The sequence below is a fragment of the Periplaneta americana genome, chromosome 11 (assembly GCF_040183065.1).
Source record: "Periplaneta americana isolate PAMFEO1 chromosome 11, P.americana_PAMFEO1_priV1, whole genome shotgun sequence".
In the NCBI taxonomy this organism is placed as follows: Eukaryota; Metazoa; Arthropoda; class Insecta; order Blattodea; family Blattidae; genus Periplaneta; species Periplaneta americana.
Window position 1 is genome coordinate 102608467 of NC_091127.1, and position 21636 is coordinate 102630102.

The 21636-nt window shown below is 36.0% G+C and overlaps 2 protein-coding genes across 4 annotated transcripts in view; both read left to right on the plus strand.

Annotated features, from left to right (window-relative positions):
• LOC138709217 (uro-adherence factor A-like) overlaps positions 1-21636 on the plus strand; it is a 1183483-nt gene that overhangs the window by 44921 nt on the left and 1116926 nt on the right. The window lies entirely within an intron of this gene.
• On the plus strand, positions 9651-11683 carry LOC138709216 (metacaspase-2-like). Its single transcript, XM_069839806.1, has 2 exons — positions 9651-11417; positions 11530-11683. The coding sequence occupies exon 1, from the start codon at positions 9803-9805 to the stop codon at positions 11342-11344; it is 1542 nt and encodes a 513-aa protein (XP_069695907.1). The 5' UTR covers positions 9651-9802; the 3' UTR covers positions 11345-11417; positions 11530-11683.

The window sequence follows — 21636 nt, forward strand, 5'->3', positions numbered from 1 at the left end:
TGCATGAAAATGTATGCTGAATGTGAGCTAAGTCATTCTTCACACTTATGTCACAGGTAACTGTTTTCGCAGTATCAATTGAGACTGCATCTTCAGAGTCCAATGCAAGGAGAACATTGTTAATAGAGTCTATATGTTCGGCATAATATTCAACTGCTTCTAGCCATGTACCCCATCTAGTTAAAATTGGCTTTGGTGGCAATGGAATTTCAGGGTACATTTCTTTCAACACGTTAACTCTACTGGGAGCTTTGAGAAATACTTTTTTCACTGATGAAATCAACAAATCTACTTTAGGGAAATTGTCTCTGACCACTTCTGCCACACGATGAAATGCATGCGCCACACAAGTAAAATGAGTCAATTTAGGATATACAACAGATAATGCTTGTCCAGCTTTGACCATATAAGGGGCAGCATCGCTAATAAAGAATAACACATTATCGTACATAATACCCTTTGGCCACAGGATACCCATAGCTTCGTTGAACAGTTTAACTATAGTTTTGTTATTGCACTTTTCTAGAACATCACAATGTAAAAGAATTCGTTCAGAATATTGTTCACTTAACAAACCGATAACTACATTACCAACAAGTCTACCTTCTTTGTCGGGAGTCTCATCAATGGAAACCCAAATTGAACTATCTTTAATTTCATCTCTTATCTTCTGTATTGTCTCATCGTAGATGGATGGAGCATACGTCTTCCTAAGTGTTGACTCATCCGGGATTGTATGTTGAGTATATTTTTCAAGGAATTCCCTGAAGACCTTATTCTTTAGTTTGTAGAGAGGAATATCAGCAGAGATGAGAGAACGGCACAGGTCGATGTTAAACTCAGATCTTACATTCGATGTTGTTGGTTGTGTTAAAAACAATTGTCTCTGCTTGGAATTTAGTTGTTTGTTGGCCTGATGTTTACTAGTTGTAATGTGTTGTTGCACCAGGAACTTTTGTGTAGATGATACTGCACACTGACACAAATTACAAAATAATATTTTATTGTCAGTTGATAAACCATCTTCTTTAAATTCTGAAATGTAACTTGTTAGTTTTGATTTTAAATTGACTGAATGACGTACTTTTGGCATATTTACCGTCTTTATAGTATGATTTACAAAACTGAACCTATGTGTACTCTGACTGGCATTTAACTGTTGAGCTGCACAACTGAAGTCTGTTAAAAATTTTAAATTAAATTAATACAGTTTTGTAACTTACTTTCCCATTGTTGATAGGACTGCTAATTTTCAAATAACTCTGATGTTAAAGGGATTACTGAACATGTGTTTAAATCTCTATTGTTGAAATGTATTTTTAAAAGTTAATGGAATTTTGTTTTGTTTTATTGTTAAACCTAATATAATATGGACTGTTTTATATGAAATATGGAAAATATATGGAAATTAACGAAAATATGTACTAAACTCTAAAATATGGAAAAATATGGAAAATAAAAGTAGGATTTTTCAACCCTACACATTGTGAAACATAAAGATAATGCAAAATATAAATTATATTAGCTTTATAAGTAAATATGTATTTACATATAAATCCTTTCCCTGGTTATGAGCTTTAATTGTGCGTGTCTTGATTGCTATACTAACTTATTCTTTTATTGAAATTAACTTATTTCATTTTTGCATGTTTTAAGACATGCATTGAATTTTTCACTTGGATATACTCTTGTTATAATCATTTTCCACGAGACAGCTGGCGGGAAATGTGTGGCATGGTCTATAAACTTAGCGGACGAGACTAAAGGCTATCCAGGGTTGCCCTTTGTGTAGGAATTATACCCTTTTCACGTAACAGGAAAGATTTCCATAGTGTCTGCGAGTGAATGTTCATAATTACTTCACAACAGTTTGCTGTTACAGAGCTGCTGATAACTTCAACTTCTCACTATAAATCACTAGAGCTGTTACTTTCTAATTTTTGTTTGTTTTAAATATCGAATTCCATAAATAGTACAGTTATATAGTATTATAGCGCGCGCATGCACAATCAAGACCATACATACATACATACATACATACATACATACATACATACATACACACACACATACTACATACATACATACGCGTACGCCAGTCGTTCCTAACCTTTTTTGACTGACGACACTTTACTGAATGCCCTCGATATCGCGACACACTTATTTAATAATAATAATAATAATAATAATAATAATAATAATAATAATAATAATAATATTTTTTTTCTGGAGAAAAAGATGGTGGAACTTTGTGTAGAATATTTTGTAGCGGACGGGGAGATGATTACTGTTCACTGCACGGAAATTTTGTCGTTTTTAACCTCCCTTTCATCCAACTAAGATTTTCAAGATCTAAGAGGAATTCAAAGAAAAATTATATTAAAAACATAGTTATTCACACATATTTCGGTTCCATGATAAAAATTGCAACAAAAAGATGCCGGAACGCCGTTACAGCGCGTTCCGTCAGAAAAAAAGCACTGGCAACAACGTTTATGTTTTTCGGATATCCAGTGTTGTAGATAGGTTGGTGTTAATACGCAATCGAAAATTGTAAAAGAACAAGCAGCAACTTGAGTGGCATTAAAAAAAAAAAAAAAACAAAGGTGTATGTCAAAAATCCCAACCTATCTATGTGGATGGTTCATAAAAAAATTGTACTATAGTTTTTGAAAACTCGCTATTTGAGTTAATGTGAAGTCTGCGCTTGGTGACTTGCACTGACTTTCTCTATGGTTGAAAAACTGAACTGAGCATTGTTGCAGGTGTTCACGTTTCATTGGTAAAGTCTGTCTCAAAATAAAATGTACCATATCAAAGACTTCATTGCAAATAAAAATGCGTTGTGAAGGGACTTTCTGGATCGCATAAAATTTATTTTTGAATTCCAAAATTTCGCCACACATTCCATGGAGCTGCGCGACACACCAGTGTGTCGCAACACACCGGTTGGGAACCCCTGGCCTACACTGTATAGTAATTGGATTCAACTAGTTGTTGAAACTAGATGCAGGAGATGGTGACGAAGTTTCTTTCGCATTTTGCGATGCTGTCTCGAGACAGTAGGCCTAGTACAAGAAAATGAAAACAAAAGGAACGACGTCAGCGGTTACAATTCAAGTCCGCGATAGTTACTGCGACGTCGGCAGATGTACGCGGAGAAGACACTATACACAACTAAGTTTAACGTGACAGAGAATCTATTTGTTAACAGGAAAAGGAACAGATAAACAGCGTTGAGAACAAAACACGATAGGCACGATAGGCATGATAGAACAGCACAAGACGAGAGACGGCAGTAGAGGGAAGGAAGAGGAGCATAGGATATCAGGCCAGAGTGGGAAAGAATAAGGAAGGGCAAGATGAGACATTGTAGGGTAGGACATGGCAGAACAGGGCAACGTAAATTAAACTTTAATAATTAAAGACAGGACATCGGACAGGAAGATGAAATAGAATAAGACCGAGCAGGTCCAGGTCATGGAAGACTGAATAGCAAAGTTGACAGGCCGAAGGAGTAGAGAAACAGCACAGAATATGATAGAACAGAAATGAAAGAACAAGCTAAAACAAGAAGGAAAGTAAGAAAGAAAAGTCTGGGCAGGGCAGAACAAAGGAAAATATGGGATTCAAGATAGGAAAAATTGGGTAGAGTTGAACAGAGTAAATTGGATTAGCCCAAGAAAGAAAATAAAAAAAAATTACAGAATAGGCCAGGGTACGGAAAGGGTGGGGTAGAACAGAACAACAGATGGAAAGGAAGGACAGGGAAGTGTAAAAGAAGGAACGGTGCATAGCATATTAAGTTCGACCTGATTTTCATATTATAAAACAAAGTCCGACTCCCGGGGCTTATGTTGCCTTCTTCAAGGAGAAGAAAAATCAAATGAAAATAAGTTAAGAATATAATCGAAACGAGAATTGGCATCTGAATGTCTCGAAAGAAAGGTACAGGTCGGTGAAATGAGTTAAGAATATAATCGAAACGAGAATTGGCATCTGAATGTCTCGAAAGAAAGGTACAGGTCGGTGAAATGAGGTTTCTACGACAGGTGGAAAGTTATTATTATTTTATTGTAATTCATTTCCAACATGACGTACCGTATCACAAATATTATAGTGGGTCTAAGTATTGCTAATCATCTATTGTGCATTTCCTGTACAGATTGATGACTTATTGATTTCTTTTGTTTCGTATTCAAAGTGTTAAGTTGCCTGATCAAAGTGGCTGAAAGTTTCTCTGTTAGTGAGGTTTTAAGTGACTCGAGGCAGTTTTGCATATTTGTTTAATGTTCTCAGCTTGTTCATTTGTATTTTATTTGCATAGCTGAATTCAGTGCCACGTCTGTTGTAGACACCTCTTTTGGCTTCGTTGCACAATAAAATAGTGGGCTATTTACTTAAATCTTTGTCGGTTTTTCCATCTTTCATTTTATTTTATGCAACCATTATTTACCTTCTCCTGTGACGACGATGAGGGTTTGAGGGAATTAATCGTGTCAAAGGATAGTCACGGAAATCGTAGTTTGGATATAAGCAAAGACCTTACTAGAATAAGATTGGATAGTGCTATGTCAAAGCACAGAAAAAGAGTGAAATAGTGACGGTGCTGTCATTTAGCGGACGTGGAGTGATGTCAGTTTCTAAAGGCTTTGTGTAAGGTATTTTACAGATGTTAATTACAGAATTTTTCATTGTTAAGTATATCTTCGAATTAAGAGAGAGACTATCAGTAGCCAAGCGAGTAGAGCAACAAGTTAGTATTAGTAGGTTCAATATTCTGAAATTAAAGGACGAGGAAACTAAACATCAGGTCGAAATTTCGAATAGGTTTGCCACTTTAGGAAGTTCCGACAAAGTTGAGAAAGAGATGTTAAAGCGTGTGGGTAAATATCAGAGATAGTATCAAAATTGCAGCTGAGCAGAGCATAGGTTATTATGAAACCAAGAAAATTTGTACGAAATGAAAACATAAAAATTGGAGATTTATCCTTCGAAGAGGTGGAAAAATTCAAATGTCTTGGAGCAACAGTAGCAAATATAAATAACACTCTGGAGGAAATTAAACGTAGAATAAATATGGGAAATACCTGTTATTATTCGGTTGAGAAGCTTTTGTCATCTAGTCTGCTGTCAAAAAATCTGAAAGTTAGAATTTATAAAACATTTATATTACCGGTTGTACTGTATGGGTATGAGACTTGGACTCTCACTTTGAGAGAGGAACAGAGATTAAGGGTGTTTAAGAATAATATTCTTAGGAAAATATTTGGAGCTAAGAGGGATGAAGTTACAGGAGAATGGAGAAACTTACACAACGCAGAACTGCACGCATTGTATTCTTCACTTGACATAATTAGGAACATTAAATTTAGACGTTTGAGATGAGCAGGGCATATAACGTAACACGTATGGGCGAATCCAGAAATGCATATAGATTGTTAGTTGGGAGACCGGAGGGAAAAATACCTTTGGGGAGGCCGAGACGCAGGTGGGAGGATAATATTAAAGTGGGTTTGAGAGAGGTGGGTTATGATGAAAGAGACTGGATTAATCTTTCTCAGGATAGAACCGATGGCGGGCTTACGTGAGGGCGGCAATGAACGTGCGGGTTCCTTAAAAGCCATTTGAAAGTAAGTAGGCCTATAACTTTAGATGATAATCACAAAATAATGAGAATAGTGGTGTATTTCTAAAAAGAAAAATAATAATCACCAACCACCACCACCACTTTCGCAGAAATACGTATGGAATGTTACACGTAACTACATCGGTTCGAATTTAGAACCAGTGTAAATTATTATTATTAGCCTATTATTATTATTATTATTATTATTATTATTATTATTATTATTATTATTATTATTATAGCAGGAAGTAGCAGTAGCAGTACCAAATGTCATAACCTTATTTCTTTGCTGTGTCGCGCCAGAGACTAATAATATATAATTAAGAACATTAAATCCGGACGTTTGAGATGGGTAGTTCATGTAGCACGTATGAGCGAATCCAGAAATGCATATAGAGTGTTAATTGGGAGGCCGGAGGGAAAAAGACCTTTGGGGAGGCCGAGACGTAGATGGGAGGATAACATTAAATGGATTTGAGGGAGGTGGGATATGATGATAGAGAATGGATTAATCTTGCACAGGATAGGGACCGATGGCGGGCTAATGTGAGAGCGGCAATGAAACTGCGAGTTCCTTAAAAGTCATTTGTAAGTAAGTAAGCAGTAGCAGCAGTAGTAGTAATAGTAGTACATGCAAGCGAGATTAGTAGGTCTACGTGTGATTAAACAGTTAGCCAACTGACTGATGGAACTATATGGAAAATACTTGCATTGTACTAACAAGAAAATATTAAATAGGCAATGTTTAATTTTTGCATAACGGCATACAATGAAGGAGCTACTAGGTCATTCTGTTTGAACAGGAAGAGATTCTTACATATAGGAAAAATGGAGCGATTTTCTGATAGTAAAGACAAAGAGGTTTAGGTCTGCAGAGTAAACTTCACAAAGAAATTGTTTCAATATGAATAAAATATTACTTTTTATAAATAGAAAATTACTTTGACGATAATATGAAAATCAGGAAAGTGTTCTGGCGCCACCCCGCCCGGAAAAAAAGTACCTTGGCGCCGCCATGCCTGAAATACACCCCTTGGAATAAATATTAATTGATATTTCCATAGTTTGTTTCACCAACTGATTTTAGCTTAAAGAAATTCTCTTTCCGCAAAAATTTCCCTCCTAGAAAAAGCAGATAAGCACGAATAACTTTTTGCCGTGTAGAATTAATCCATTGAAAACTTGGGTACAGTATAAGCAATGTTAGTATTTTGGTTCTGATCCTATTAAACATCACGCATTCAAAGACCTTAATAGACTGCAGTCAATCTACTTCAATCACTCCAATGTCGGTAGGGACGCTGAACGCAGTTTTCTCGCGTTTTTTGCCATAACTGTCCTGACTTGTAAGGTCTTTGATATTAGAAATAACGAGTCTATTGCCTATCAGGTTAATAATTATCCACTTCTGGTGAATAACGTTAATATGTAATATATGAAAGTAACAAAACCAACTTTACGTTAGAATCCATTGTAATAACTACTGGGTGTTCAGTTCAAAATGTGTCTTGGCTCGCTGTATGCAGTCATGTGGCTAGCTGATGAGCCTAGAGAATTCAATCTTCCTACACTTCCGCAGCTCAGGTGTATAATCTAAGAGGCAGAGAAGTTGGCTAGCAAGTACGGCGTTCATTCTGAAGAGTACGTGCCGATACGTACGGTAACGCCGGTAGTGGCAGGAATGTGAACTGTTTGGAAATACGTACTGTCGGGATATAGGGAGAGGGTTAAGACGATTACTTACGTATTTGTTGACATTAACTTCGACGGTCAACATGGACACGGAGCATTTGATTTGTGTTGTGGAATGTTACCGTACACAACCGATGATAACAAATACCCTGCGTACGACTTGCCGGCGCAAAACACAGGTCGAAAGAGGTTATGGTAGCACACAGACCGTACAGACCGCCATCTGTTGCTACGACGTTCAAGTTATACCGTACACGTTCTCAAGTTCAGATTGAAGAACGCCTTAAATAATAGGCAACTTCTCTAACATATAAGCTGAAACTCGCTTCAAATCGGTGACCCAACAACAGTGACGTCATGACACACTTTGAAATGAACACCCAGTAGAGTCCGGATTTTAAAGTACTCCCTCAAAAGAGTGCTATTTTAATTGAAAACACACTTCAGCACATTCATGGACACATAGCACACACAAGCTTTTTTGTATCGCTTCACAACATACGAGAAGTGTTGTATTTGATCACATTCAACATTTAAATATGTTTCAACATGATTCTGCTTCTTTGACTGCAGAATGTCTTTATAAACAGAAACTGTCCGCTCAACATCAACTGAAATCAGAGGTGAAAATTTTCTTTTTATCTTGAACTCCAAATCAGCACACTTTATTAGTTTTTCAATGTCTGGAATCAAAAGAAGAACGATATTTATTTTCCCTTGCTCAGGAAGTTATAGATCTATCGAAAACATGTAGGAAAATTATCTAAATGTTTGCGATATTCTATGAAAAAGGACCAAAATGAGAAATGTTTTTAAAAAAGGGAATATGGACTAAAAAAGCGTTCCATTACTCTTTCATCGTATGATGACGCAGAATATCTGCATGGAAATGTCATATGTACTTCGGTACATTAAAATAATATAAAAAAGCGAAGTCAAAACCACATAATTTGGTCGGTGGAAGATAGTTTTGAACATCGTAATTAATTATTTCATGAATTTCATGTTGAAGATATACCGATAAGCTGTCACAATTTGACTATAATTATATGTATATTTACCGCCTTTGCTTATCATACAAAATGAATGAGTTAATTAGTCATATTTTCCTCATTAACGTTTTCGGTACGTAACTTGTACCATCTTCAGATGTTTGTATATTATTTTAATTGTAAACCAAGCCTGTGGGTGCATGTATCTGGACTGAAATGGTCAGTGTTTTTGTGTATGCTGTGCGGTGTCGGTGAAGTGTTGTCATGATTACACAAATGATCACCTTAACTCTTATATGCTATTTGGTACCACACTTTATCAAACTTGAATTGCAATGTTTCTGTCGTTGTTTAAAACACTATGTAAGACACTGTTTAAAAACTGTTTAAAACGATTTAAAATATTTAAAAGCACTTAGTTTTTTCATCACTTTGACTATGTGAAGTATGTGATCACTGCTGGTTGGAAGTTAGATGAGGCACTTGTGGTGATCTTGTTTAGCGTTGAGTTGGACGCAAGGTCGTAACATGACTATGTTTCTAAAAGTGATGTTGAGACACTTCTATTAGATTGATGGCTTATGTAATATTATAACAGGATGAAGATTGTCAGGTCCGTGGCTATAGTATCGCCTGGCGTGTCTGTAACAATATGATTAAATTAATTTATAAAGTTGGGGATGTTTGTAATTGTATTGGAAATTCCTTTGGTATGGTTAACTGCAGTGCCTATTATGTAAGAAAAGTAACTTACAGTTATGGATGTATTGGTCTGCTCGTGCTTGATGCTAGGCTGATACTAGAGCGAAGGACTTGTTCACAGTATTTTAGTTAGTTATAATATCTGTTTCCGGAAGTAGAGGGGGTGTCGGTGTAATCTGTGTGTGTGATTGTTTGGGCGGGAGTAGTTTGAATAAATTGAAGAGTGGGTTATTTATGTTGGCTATTTGTTCATTTAGTAGAGGTTTTCCTGAGTTGTGTTCTTTTATAATATGAAATTGTTCCGCCGTTTCTATTGTAGGGTCGTTTGTGATTTTTAGTATTTTCAGGGTGTCATTAATGTTTGCGAGTTCATGGTTTTCTTCTATAAGGTGTTGTGCAAATTTAGATCTATTTCTATTATAAACGAAATTAGAGGTATGTTCCTTAAATCTTATTTTAAAGTTGCGCCGGGTCTGTCCTATATATGTTTTGGTGCAATTTTTGCAGTTTAACTGGTATATGCCGCTGTTTAGGAGGGGTTCATTATGGTTGGTATTATTGGGAATTATATTGTTTAGTTTGTTGTTGGTACGAGGGGCTATGTTAATATTTTGTTTTTTTGAAAAAGTTGCTAAGTTTGTTTGTAATTTTGCCGTAATATGTTAAACTATGCCATTGTTTTTTGTTTTTGTTTTTTGTTTTGTGTTTTCTCAGGCTGTAAACAAATAAAAACTGCCATAAAAAATGCACCAGACTTCATACCAAAAACAAAACCCTAAGCCTTATCATGAAGAACTCCAAAGCACCCAATTTAAAAACACTACCGAAAACACATAAAAAAGAAATGACAATGAGACCAATAGTAAATTGCAGAGAAGCCCCAAATTACAAAGTCAATAAATATTTACATAAATTCTTAAGTAATAACATCATTCTAGACAACCAATATACCATCACCAACACAAAACAAATAATAAAAAAACTTCAAAAACTCAAAACTACGAGCAACACCAAAATACTTTCACTGGATGTTACAAATTTATATACCAACATACCAATAGATGAAACCATTAACATAATTATTCAAAAACTGAACGAAGCCCAATTAGATAATAATATAATTCAACAAATAACCCATTTACTAAAAACATCCCTAAAACAGAATTATTTCAAATTTGATAATAAAATATACATTCAATCAACTGGATTAGCCATGGGCGACCCCTTATCAGGATATTTAGCTAACATATTTCTACAAGAACTCGAAAACAAACACATAAATAATTTAAATAATAAGTTCAATTTCAGCACATACGCAAGATACGTTGACGATACAATAATAATATACGAAAACACCCAAAACAAAGATAGTCAAATACTAGAAGAATTTAACAAATGGCATCAAAATATAAAATTCACCCTTGAACAAAGCAATAACAATAGCCTTAATTTTCTAGATTTAAATATAACAATAGCAACCCCAACAATTACATTCAATATATACAGGAAAGAAACAACAACTACACATACCATAAAAAAACATTCAATACATCCAATCACACATAAAATTAGCAAATTTCGGTTCCTCATTGATAGATTACTCACAACACCACTAAATAGAGATAATTACAATAAAGAACTTAATTATATAAAGCAAATAGCCTTTGAAAATGGATACGAAAACCAACTAATCAACAACTTAATACAAAAGAGAAAAACAAAACTACATAAAAAAGAATACACAACATTACAGCCTGAGAAAACACAAAACAAAAAACAATGGCATAGTTTAACATATTACGGCAAAATTACAAACAAACTTAGCAACTTTTTCAAAAAACAAAATATTAACATAGCCCCTCGTACCAACAACAAACTAAACAATATAATTCCCAATAATACCAACCATAATGAACCCCTCCTAAACAGCGGCATATACCAGTTAAACTGCAAAAATTGCACCAAAACATATATAGGACAGACCCGGCGCAACTTTAAAATAAGTTTTAAGGAACATACCTCTGATTTCGTTTATAATAGAAATAGATCTAAATTTGCACAACACCTTATAGAAGAAAACCATGAACTCGCAAACATTAATGACACCCTGAAAATACTAAAAATCACAAACGACCCTACAATAGAAACGGCGGAACAATTTCATATTATAAAAGAACACAACTCAGGAAAACCTCTACTAAATGAACAAATAGCCAACATAAATAACCCACTCTTCAATTTATTCAAACTACTCCCGCCCAAACAATCACACACACAGATTACACCGACACCCCCTCTACTTCCGGAAACAGATATTATAACTAACTAAAATACTGTGAACAAGTCCTTCGCTCTAGTATCAGCCTAGCATCAAGCACGAGCAGACCAATACATCCATAACTGTAAGTTACTTTTCTTACATAATAGGCACTGCAGTTAACCATACCAAAGGAATTTCCAATACAATTACAAACATCCCCAACTTTATAAATTAATTTAATCATATTGTTACAGACACGCCAGGCGATACTATAGCCACGGACCTGACAATCTTCATCCTGTTATAATATTACATAAGCCATCAATCTAATAGAAGTGTCTCAACATCACTTTTAGAAACATAGTCATGTTACGACCTTGCGTCCAACTCAACGCTAAACAAGATCACCACAAGTGCCTCATCTAACTTCCAACCAGCAGTGATCACATACTTCACATAGTCAAAGTGATGAAAAAACTAAGTGCTTTTAAATATTTTAAATCGTTTTAAACAGTTTTTAAACAGTGTCTTACATAGTGTTTTAAACAACGACAGGAACATTGCAATTCAAGTTTGATAAAGTGTGGTACCAAATAGCATATAAGAGTTAAGGTGATCATTTGTGTAATCATGACAACACTTCACCGACACCGCACAGCATACACAAAAACACTGACCATTTCAGTCCAGATACATGCACCCACAGGCTTGGTTTACAATTAAAATAATATACAAACATCTGAAGATGGTACAAGTTACGTACCGAAAACGTTAATGAGGAAAATATGACTAATTAACTCATTCATTTTGTATGATAAGCAAAGGCGGTAAATATACATATAATTATAGTCTAATTATTTCATGTTTCGTGTTGATATAAAAAAGAAATCCGGTCTCTAGTAATAAGTAACTAATGTAAGATAGTGTACAAAAAATATAGGACAGCAATATGAAATACAAAGACTAAATAAACAAATACCATGTACTAATCTCTTCGTCACACATTATGAATTTTATAATTCCGTGCGAAGTTGAATTGACTCACCGAGTAGACTCGTATTGCGTAATGGCGACTGCCATTCGTCTATGCACCGCAGCGAAGATATGCTCCACGCGTTACGGTTTCTCCAGGCCGCCGTGTGCCATCAAGCACGGCGGAGCGTCACTCTGCATCCATACGAGGAAATACCTGCCCACCGACATGATAAGTTCGTCAGTTAGCGAAGTAGGCCTCGATCTCAAAACAGGTTACTTGTAGCATCATCGAATTCGGAAACAAGTGCGAAATCCGTTTATGAGGCGGTACGGCTGCAAAATGATTTTTTAAAATTATATTTAATGTAACTTCCAGAAACAGCGCAGTTGGCATAGTGTGATGAAGTTTGTTGGAATAACTCCTATTGGAGTGCGTTGTAGGTGGGTTAGTAAAAAACCTAAGTCCTTTAAACAACCCAATACTTAAATTTATTAATCAATCTTGAAATACAAGGCGTAGTACAAGTGATTAGATGATGATGATGATGATGATGATGATGATGATGATGATTAATCGCTGCCACGTGGACCACTCGTAGTCCTCCCCAACACTTCTGCTCACTGCAGAGCTGTTATAATAATGAGGTTATCCTCAAACGATCGCCGCGCCGTTTTATAGGCTCACGTCAGTAACGCCACTGTGACCTTTGAAGTCCGCGTGATTCGCGTCTACTCGATGGCGTACCCACGCCGTGGCCGGTGCGATGACCTGCCGTTGGACTTTGGACAGATAATCTTTTAGTCATTGACCCCAGTACATACATGATTCAAATTATAATCTCCAGATCAAGTCTGCACGAATTATGAGGATGGAATACATTTTAAAATTACAGTATTAATAATGTCACTTTAAACATTAATTATAATCATAACAATTATATCCCTACAGTAAGTGGGCGCTTTTCACAATAGTAATTGCAAATAGAGAAGGAATAGTGGAATGAAATTGGATGCGGTCAACTTTACGATCTTACAGCTACTCAAAATACATAAGATCGTTGTTGGGACTGCCGACTAAAAAATCGTAACAATTACAATATTTGAAATATGTTAAAAAAAACTAGGTGTAATTTTTGTTTGATATTGGTCTTAGGACATGGTTATGAACATTTTGGAATAAGAAAATTATAAAATCGGGTTCACTTTGTGCCCTTTTGTACCCCTAATCTCACCGACACCTGTTTGTTTACAGGTGTTTTACAGTTTTGACAGTCTGTGCTGTCTCTGTATTGTTGCATTTGGCGGTCTTTGTACAGACCCAAAAACAAAATTTGGGCCACTTAATTTTACTAATTTCCAGATACAACGCATTGCGCATGTGCAGTAAATAAGACCTCCTATATGTATGCTACTTGTGGATAGTCTTGCGAAGTTTGTTGCCTACATAGAGGAGGTCTGCTACCAAACTCTATTTTTTAATTCCGTATCTGTATAAATTTCCCAAATTTTTGTTCAATATTCAATAAATTTCCGTGAAGGAAGGTTTAACTCAAGGTGACTTTGAGTCCAGAAGACGCAGCAAGAGCAGTTGCATTAATCGATGACGGACACTACTTGCGTTACGTTGCGAATGTGCTAGAAACATCATCGTAGCTGTAAGACATTATCAACACAAGACCTTTCATAGACGACCTAGGTGAGGTAACCCGAATTTTATATTGGCCAGAAATTAATAATAGTAATAATAGTAATAATAATAATAATAATAATAATAATAATAATAATCCAGAAATGCATATAGAGTGTTATTTGGGAGGCCGGAGGGAAAAAGACTTTTAGCTCCCTTTAGCCGAGACGTAGGTGGGAAGATAACATTAAAGTGGTTTTGAGGGAGGTGGGATATGATGATAGAGAATGGATTAATCTTGCTCAGGATAGGGACCAATGGCGGGCTTATGTGAGGGCGGCAATGAACCTCCGGGTTCCTTAAAAGCCAGTAAGTAATAATAATAATAATAATAATAATAATAATAATAGCTTTATTTAACCTGGCCGTAAGGCCTTCTCTTACACTCAACCAGAATTACAACTTTCTTACATAGTTGAACATACAACTGGATCAGATTTAAGTAATTACATATTGATAGGATTTAGGTACATAATGAGATCAAAAGAGGTAGTTACATAAAAAATTTACCTCGTAAAATAAAAATAAACGTAGTGGAATACATATTAATGTTGTTAGAATCAAATACGAATCACACAAAAACAGAAGCCGATAATTCAATAAAAAATGTATACAATAAAAATAAACACATTGGAAAACACATTAGTATTAGATTACAAGTAAGTAGGATTCACATAATTAAACCAGAAATCAACAATTGAATAAAATGTATTGTACACAATAAAAAATAAGACTAATGATAAAATATTTAAAAACAACACAGTGGGGTACATATTGGTGTTAAGTGATAAACACTATTTACATGATTACACAGTAGAAATAAGAAACAAAAAAATAAAAATAAATACAGTGTAATACATTGCATTAAATATTTGCAACGCGTTAGGTTTGGCAACTCATAAGATATTTTTCTAATTTACCGGTACATTTAAAAGAAATTAAAGTTCGACAGCTTTTGACTTCACTGTTAATTGTTTCTTGATGTTGAGAGACTGCCATGTTACAGCAGTTGATACAAGAAATCGCTTGTAGCAGTTTAGTAATGTCAACATCAGCGAGTGGACATCGAGAAGGAGATTTAAGGAAGCAAACCTGACGTCAGGAAGTCCTCTGAGTGGCTCTTAGTTGACACGCCAGCATCAGGGAGTCAGTCTACAGTTTTCTGGAGAACACGTGAATTGGACAGTGGAGCAGTGGAGCTTTGTTCTCTTCAATGATGATTCGAAATTCAGTCTCAGGTCTCTAGACGAAAGGGAAAGAGTATGGAGAAGACTTGGGGAAAGTATGTCTCTTGTTAGCTTCTCTGCAAGAACTATATATGGAGGAGGTTTCGTCATCAACATTAAAGCTCCTACCGTGCTTATGTTCATTGAATGCTCATTATTATATAATGGAGGTTCTTCTTGAATATGTTGTTCGTTTTGCCTCTCATGTCGGCGAGAACCTAATTGTATTGCACGACAAACGCCAGATCTCACACTGCTCGACGTGTGTCAGTTCCTAGAGGAGACGGACGGAAATCATCACTTCGGATTCGCCGACACAATGTCCTGGCCGCAACCCCATTCAGCAAGTGTGGAACATGTTCGGACATGAATTCACTGACGAGTTCTTCACACCCTGTCCGAGGTTCGGCCAGCTCTTCATGATGAGGTTATGGGATGCAGTTCTACAGAATGATATTCGCACTCTAATTGCTAGAATGTTGAATAGGCTGCCAGCTGTTGTCGATTCTATAATGGCGGTAATACAAGTACTGAGTGTCCACAGTTATGTTAACATGCTTCTGTGTTTGTTTAGCTGCAAGGGTTGAGTCAAGGTGGTTTATACTGTATAAAATGAATAAAAATCTTACCAAAAGGGTATTATGCACGACTTCTGTTCATTCCAAATTTAGTGTTGACTTTGTTTGTTGAAATATTGTTTTTATAAAGATAAGTGATACTGGTACTTTAAAACATAATGTTGATATATTGCATGTGGAACAGAGTATCTGTTAATAAAAAAATGAAAATACATCTGTATCAGGATATATACATTAAATACTTTAAATGGATAGCTTATTTCAAAACAATTATAAATTCACAAAATTATTAAACAGTAAAGTTCGGAATGGGATAGACAATCAGCGCTGTTCTCACGCCAACCAAGAATTCTACACTTCGTTAGAATTGTGTACTAGTAATGTGGCCATCACATAGAGCTATTGGAAGCAAGTTAGGCTACATGAAACATGAGATTACGTGGACATTAAACTAACTAGACAATATTACAAGCACCACTTAACAGAGAAGTATTAGTAGATAGACTAAATCCACAAGATTAAAAAAAATAAATAAAAATTACGAAAGACTTTAATAAAATTATATAAAACTCAACAAGCTGAGAGTGGTGAGTAGAATTAGTATAGAAATTTAAGCGGGAAATAATAAATCATAATAATGGAAATTATAATTTACAACATTTATTTCATAAGCGACTAGTTTTCTCTCCAGTAATACAGGTTTAGAAACTTTTTGACTCCTACTACTCTGACGTCTTGTGACAAAGAATTCAAAGACATGGCTGCAACTATTGTAAATGAGGTAGAATAGCGAGATGTTTGATGATAGGTATTGTTAGAAGTAGATTATGATGTGAGAGTGTATCGCGGTTATAATGGGGAATCTAGGAGTGTGAAGCGGGCGTGGAAATATTGAGTTTAATATATCAGTCAGAGAGAATGGAGTGCACGTCTGTCTTTCTGTCGAAGCCAAGACATTGGTAGGAAGTAAGGAGAGATATTATCATAGCGGCGACTGTTAAAAAATAAAGCAGATACCAGCATTATGAAATGGCAGGAAAGAAGAAGAAAAGAAATTGAGGAAGAAAGAGAATAACGAAAGGAGGAAGATGGTGTAAGGAAACGTAGGAAGGAATTAAGGAAAGAGTGAGGTAGAAAATGAATAAAGGAATTAAAGGAAGAAAAAAAAAAGGACGAAGGAAACGAAGGCAGGAAAGAAGAGATAAGCAAACGAGAGAATATTATTGTGATGTACCGAAGTAGGCCTACATACAATATTTCCGTGCAGGAATTGTGCGTTATCATATGTTGAAGGATAGGTGAAACGAGAAAAATTCCCTCCGGCGCGGCACCGGGATTCGAACCCGGGTTTTCAGGTCTACGTGCTGACGCTCTATCCACTAAGCCATACCGGATTCCAATTCTGATGCCGGATTGAATCCTCTCAGTTTAAGCTCCACCACTTAGTTTCCCTTCAGTAGCAAACCCTCATGCACTGTGTCACAGATGTGTGACAGTGGCACAATGTCCAACACACTAATGTGGAGAGGTGCACTCATTACGAATGATTAAGTGGCCGGGATCCGACGGATAGAGCGGATAGTGGATAGAGTGTCTGCACGTGGAGCTGAAAACCCGGTTTCGAAACCCGGTGCCGGAGAGAATTTTTCTCCGCTCCACCGATCCTTCATCAAACGGGAGAAGCTAAGTAATAGAGAAAAGATTGAATGAGTTATGGAAATGAGAAATGAAGATACGAAGAAAATAAATATAGAGTGGAAGAAAGGAATAACAAGTAAGAAAATGGAAAGACATTTAAAAAAGTGGGAAAAAATGCGACGTAATAAGTAAAAAAATGTAACAGACAGGAAGATGATGGAATAAAGGAAGAAAGTTAAAAGCAAAATGAAAAAAAACACACATATGAATGAGAAAGATGAAATAGAAGAATACGTATATAAATAACGATGAAAAAAATAAAGGAAGGGAAGACGAAAATAAGACAGAAAATCTGAGAAGAAAAATGAAATGAAATGAAATGAACGGATAAATAAAGAAATGAAGAAATAAAGGAGGAAAAATGAGACTAAAAGGTAAGAAACAAATTAACGAAACGAAGATTAAAATCTAATTAAAAGGAACAAAAATGATATAATTAACACGAAAGAAATGTGATAGTATAGTATCATCGAAAAGAGAGTAGAGAGACTGAGGACAGACTAGAGGAAGACGAGAGAGAATTGGAGAGAAACAAGAGGACAAGAAATTTAAATTAACCAAGGCAAAGAGAAGTGAAGAAAGATAAGAGTATGGTAGGACGAGGGATGGACGAAACCATGATATCGAATTTGTCCTCGAAGTATCCCATATCTTAAATCCTAACATTCTGAGGCTCACAGAGTTTCCGGAGCGTCCCCAAAGGTCTGCTATGCTTGTCTTGAAAATACGTATAAGAGAGCCCCTGCCTGCAGTGCGGATGTGCCCCGGAGACAGGCACGAGCACGATGATCAGGAAACTCTTGGAACAGTTGCGCACGAAACCCCCGGCTAATGTGCAAGCAATTGTGTTGTTGGCCATTGGAGTCAATCCATGTAATGCCACCTCAATTGTCGTACCAGTTCTTTATGGCACAAGTTCGTCTACGGATGAAAATTGAGATTTGGTAGCATGTTGATAAATTTAAATATTCATATAATATCGTGGGCATCATGCCAGAAGAGCATATCAACAAAATTGCACCTTCACTTTAGAGGCATAGCCTATAAATAGCCTATAGAATATTTGTTCTATCCTTGTTTACATAACAAGGTTCATTCTTTAATCTTCCTCATGCCCATTATAATTCTTAAACTGTTGTTTTCAAACATAAATAGTTTCTATTAAATTAATTCAATGTTTATATTCTAATAGCGCAAGTTACCTGGTTGAGGTTTTTTCCGGGGTTTTCCCTCAACCCACCATGAGCAAATGCTGGGTAACTTTCGGTGTTGGACCCCTGATTCATTTCACCGGCATTATCACCTTCATCTCATTCAGACGCTAAATAACCTAAGCTGTTGAAAAAGCGTCGTAAAATAACCTACTAAAATAAATATTCAAGTAGCTAATGGTTTTACTTGAAAGGTTATTTCACAGGCAAATTTCAGAGTCCTTGTAGACCGGGAAAGTACTGTAATATTTAATTTTTTACCATTTATTAAACATAATTTTTTATTTTTTGTAAGGCAGTGCAAAATCCATCGTTTATATCGAACCTAAGCATTATGGTCTTACGAGTTCACCAGGCCAAGCCGTTTATTGTGCTATCATCATTTGTTTTCTTCTGTTTTGAATTCTCATTTTGTGAATAATGGGTCGCTTAACGAACGAAGACAAGATTTTCATTAAACATTTGCACCAATATAATTTATCTCCCTGTCAAATTCTAAGGAACTACGCTCAGCGAGAATGGTCTGTATGAAGTGTACAACGATTGATTAGCAAGATACGGATATGATATCCTTCCTGAGAGATTATTGCGTAAAAGATCACATTTCTCAGATTCTCTGATGGTTTCCGCTGGAGTTTCAAACGAGATCTTAATTCTATGGACTATTTTGTATGGAGTCAACTACAAAAAGCAGTTTACTACAAAACAAAAATTCGTAATATTAACATTTAAGACAACTCCTTCTTGAATGTTGGGACCGGCTTGATCAAAGACAGATATTCAGTGCTATTGGACAATAGAGAAGACGCCTACAAATGGTTGTGCGGGCAATGGCGGTCACATAGAGTATCTTTTTAATTTTTATTATTTGGAAGATCATTAATTATTATTAATTTTACCAACATTCAGTTTCTGCATTTTTAAGTAATAAATTGTCTTCAAAAACCATATTTTTCGCAACATTGTGTATTTACGTCCATAAGATAACATAATAAAAATCCTGCTCATCTTTAAAGTCTACTCTTCCTAATTTTGTGCCTTTTTTGGCCCACTCTGCATATATGAGTTCGTTGTTAACAGGCTGACTACACATATGAAGTCACTTGACGTCCTGACGGAAGGAAGCTGGACGAGTTTCTTCTGTATCGTCACAATCAGTATCATTTTGACATATGGACACATGAGAAGGCAATTGTACTGCGCGTGAATGTAAGGACGGAATGGACAGAAGAGCCCAGACTTCTGAGATAGATGATTTGGATGTCGGAATTCCGACATTCCGTCGAGCGGGCTACATTTAATTTTATTCGAGGACTTTGTTGTCAACTTCGTTAACATTTCAAGTTCTGCTTCGAATAGTCTTTGTAATTAAATTAATAGAATTATTTTAATATGGTGTAAATTCTGAACAAAACTTTTCTTATTTCTGCTTGGACGCGCAGGATTGTCAATGTTACGTATGAACGCGAGACAAGTTTTGTACGTACACTTGACAACACATTCTCACACGGCGGTGTGAAAAAATGACACAATTGCTGAGTAGCTGACTGTCCATGGACTTAAACTGTCGATTGAAGCACGATTGCTTAATGTGATTGCATAATAAGGCTACTGGATGCGGAAGATACCAATTCAAGATCGGGTTGTTTATGTACTGGTTTTACTCTCTCCTTATCCCGTAGGTGCTCCTATCTAAGATAAAAAGTATTCTCACCGCCATGCCAGTAAAGTCCAGAAGGTTTAATTGACAAAATCTGGAGATACTAACAATCAATAAACCGAAGTTTCGCATGTTTTCGGTTTGTTATTTATTTCAAGGATGAGTTAATCAAGTACCATTTCGAGACTTTGAATCCTTTCATCTTGCTCTAGTATAGATCGACAAAAGTCACGTTTTAAAACATGTACGAGTATAGTAAGAATCCTGGAGTAGCTCAATCGGTAGAGCATTTGTGCGGTAAGCGAAGGGTCCTGGGATCGATACCCGGCACCGGAACAATTTTTCCCTTGAAGTAATTCATAGTAAGAATCTATTTGTCGTAGTTACTTCTCATAGACATTCTATATTTTGTATTGATATAATTTATTATGGTACTGTTCTGTATCTTCTTCAGTATTTTTAATTTATATCCTGTCTTCATTCGTCTATTTTCATGTTGTCTTGCCTTTACTCCTAAAACCGGTTTAACGAATCTCATTTATGCAGTATCTAGTCGCTACTTGCCCTCTAGTCTTAAATTCACGTAATTACTACAGTATTTGTTTTGAAGTAAGATTAAGGAATACTATGTTTTGGTACAATTCTTCCAAAATAATTTATAATTATTCAGTTTTCTTTACTACATATTTGCACTTTTTCTTTTAGACACAATTTAACTAGGAACTTCTAGGAGCGTTGGTTTCCCATGTCAATTCCTTGTGAGTTCAAGTGAAATTTCGTGAACGAAAACGGTATCGGGAAATCTCTCCTTCATAAACAGAATTCTCGTGTCATACTAGCACAGTCCGGCAAGATCTGCATAGATCGTATCTGGAAGTATAGAAACTAACCAATATTGTCATAAAATACTCGTAAATATTCTAACCTTGAAGTCTATTTTGTTCTAAAATTATTTGTTATCTTAATATTTATAAGAAAAATCATTGCAAGAGTAGTCATTGCCTTCAGGTACATTCACGTTGGTATTGCACATGCGTACCAACTGATGTATTAGACCAGGCCTGCACAAACGGCGCTCATTGAGCGCGGCCGCTCCTTCGTAGCGGGAGAGTCGTCTATAGCTCGCCAGAAAGGTACGTCGGAATGACGTAGGCCTGCTATAGGTAGAGGATAGCCCACGCAGCTATCTGGTGTAGTGTGTATTATCGGTAACTATATTGTCCACACCTGTGGAGTAACGGTCAGAGCTTCTGGCCGCGAAACCAGTCGGGGCAAGTTACCTGGTTGAGGTTTTTCTCGGGGTTTTCCCTCAACCCAATATGAGCA

What these genes read in the sequence shown, in the direction of transcription:
- LOC138709216 (XM_069839806.1), top strand. Translation starts at nt 9,803, where the DNA reads ATGAAGAACTCCAAAGCACCCAATTTAAAAACACTACCGAAAACACAT.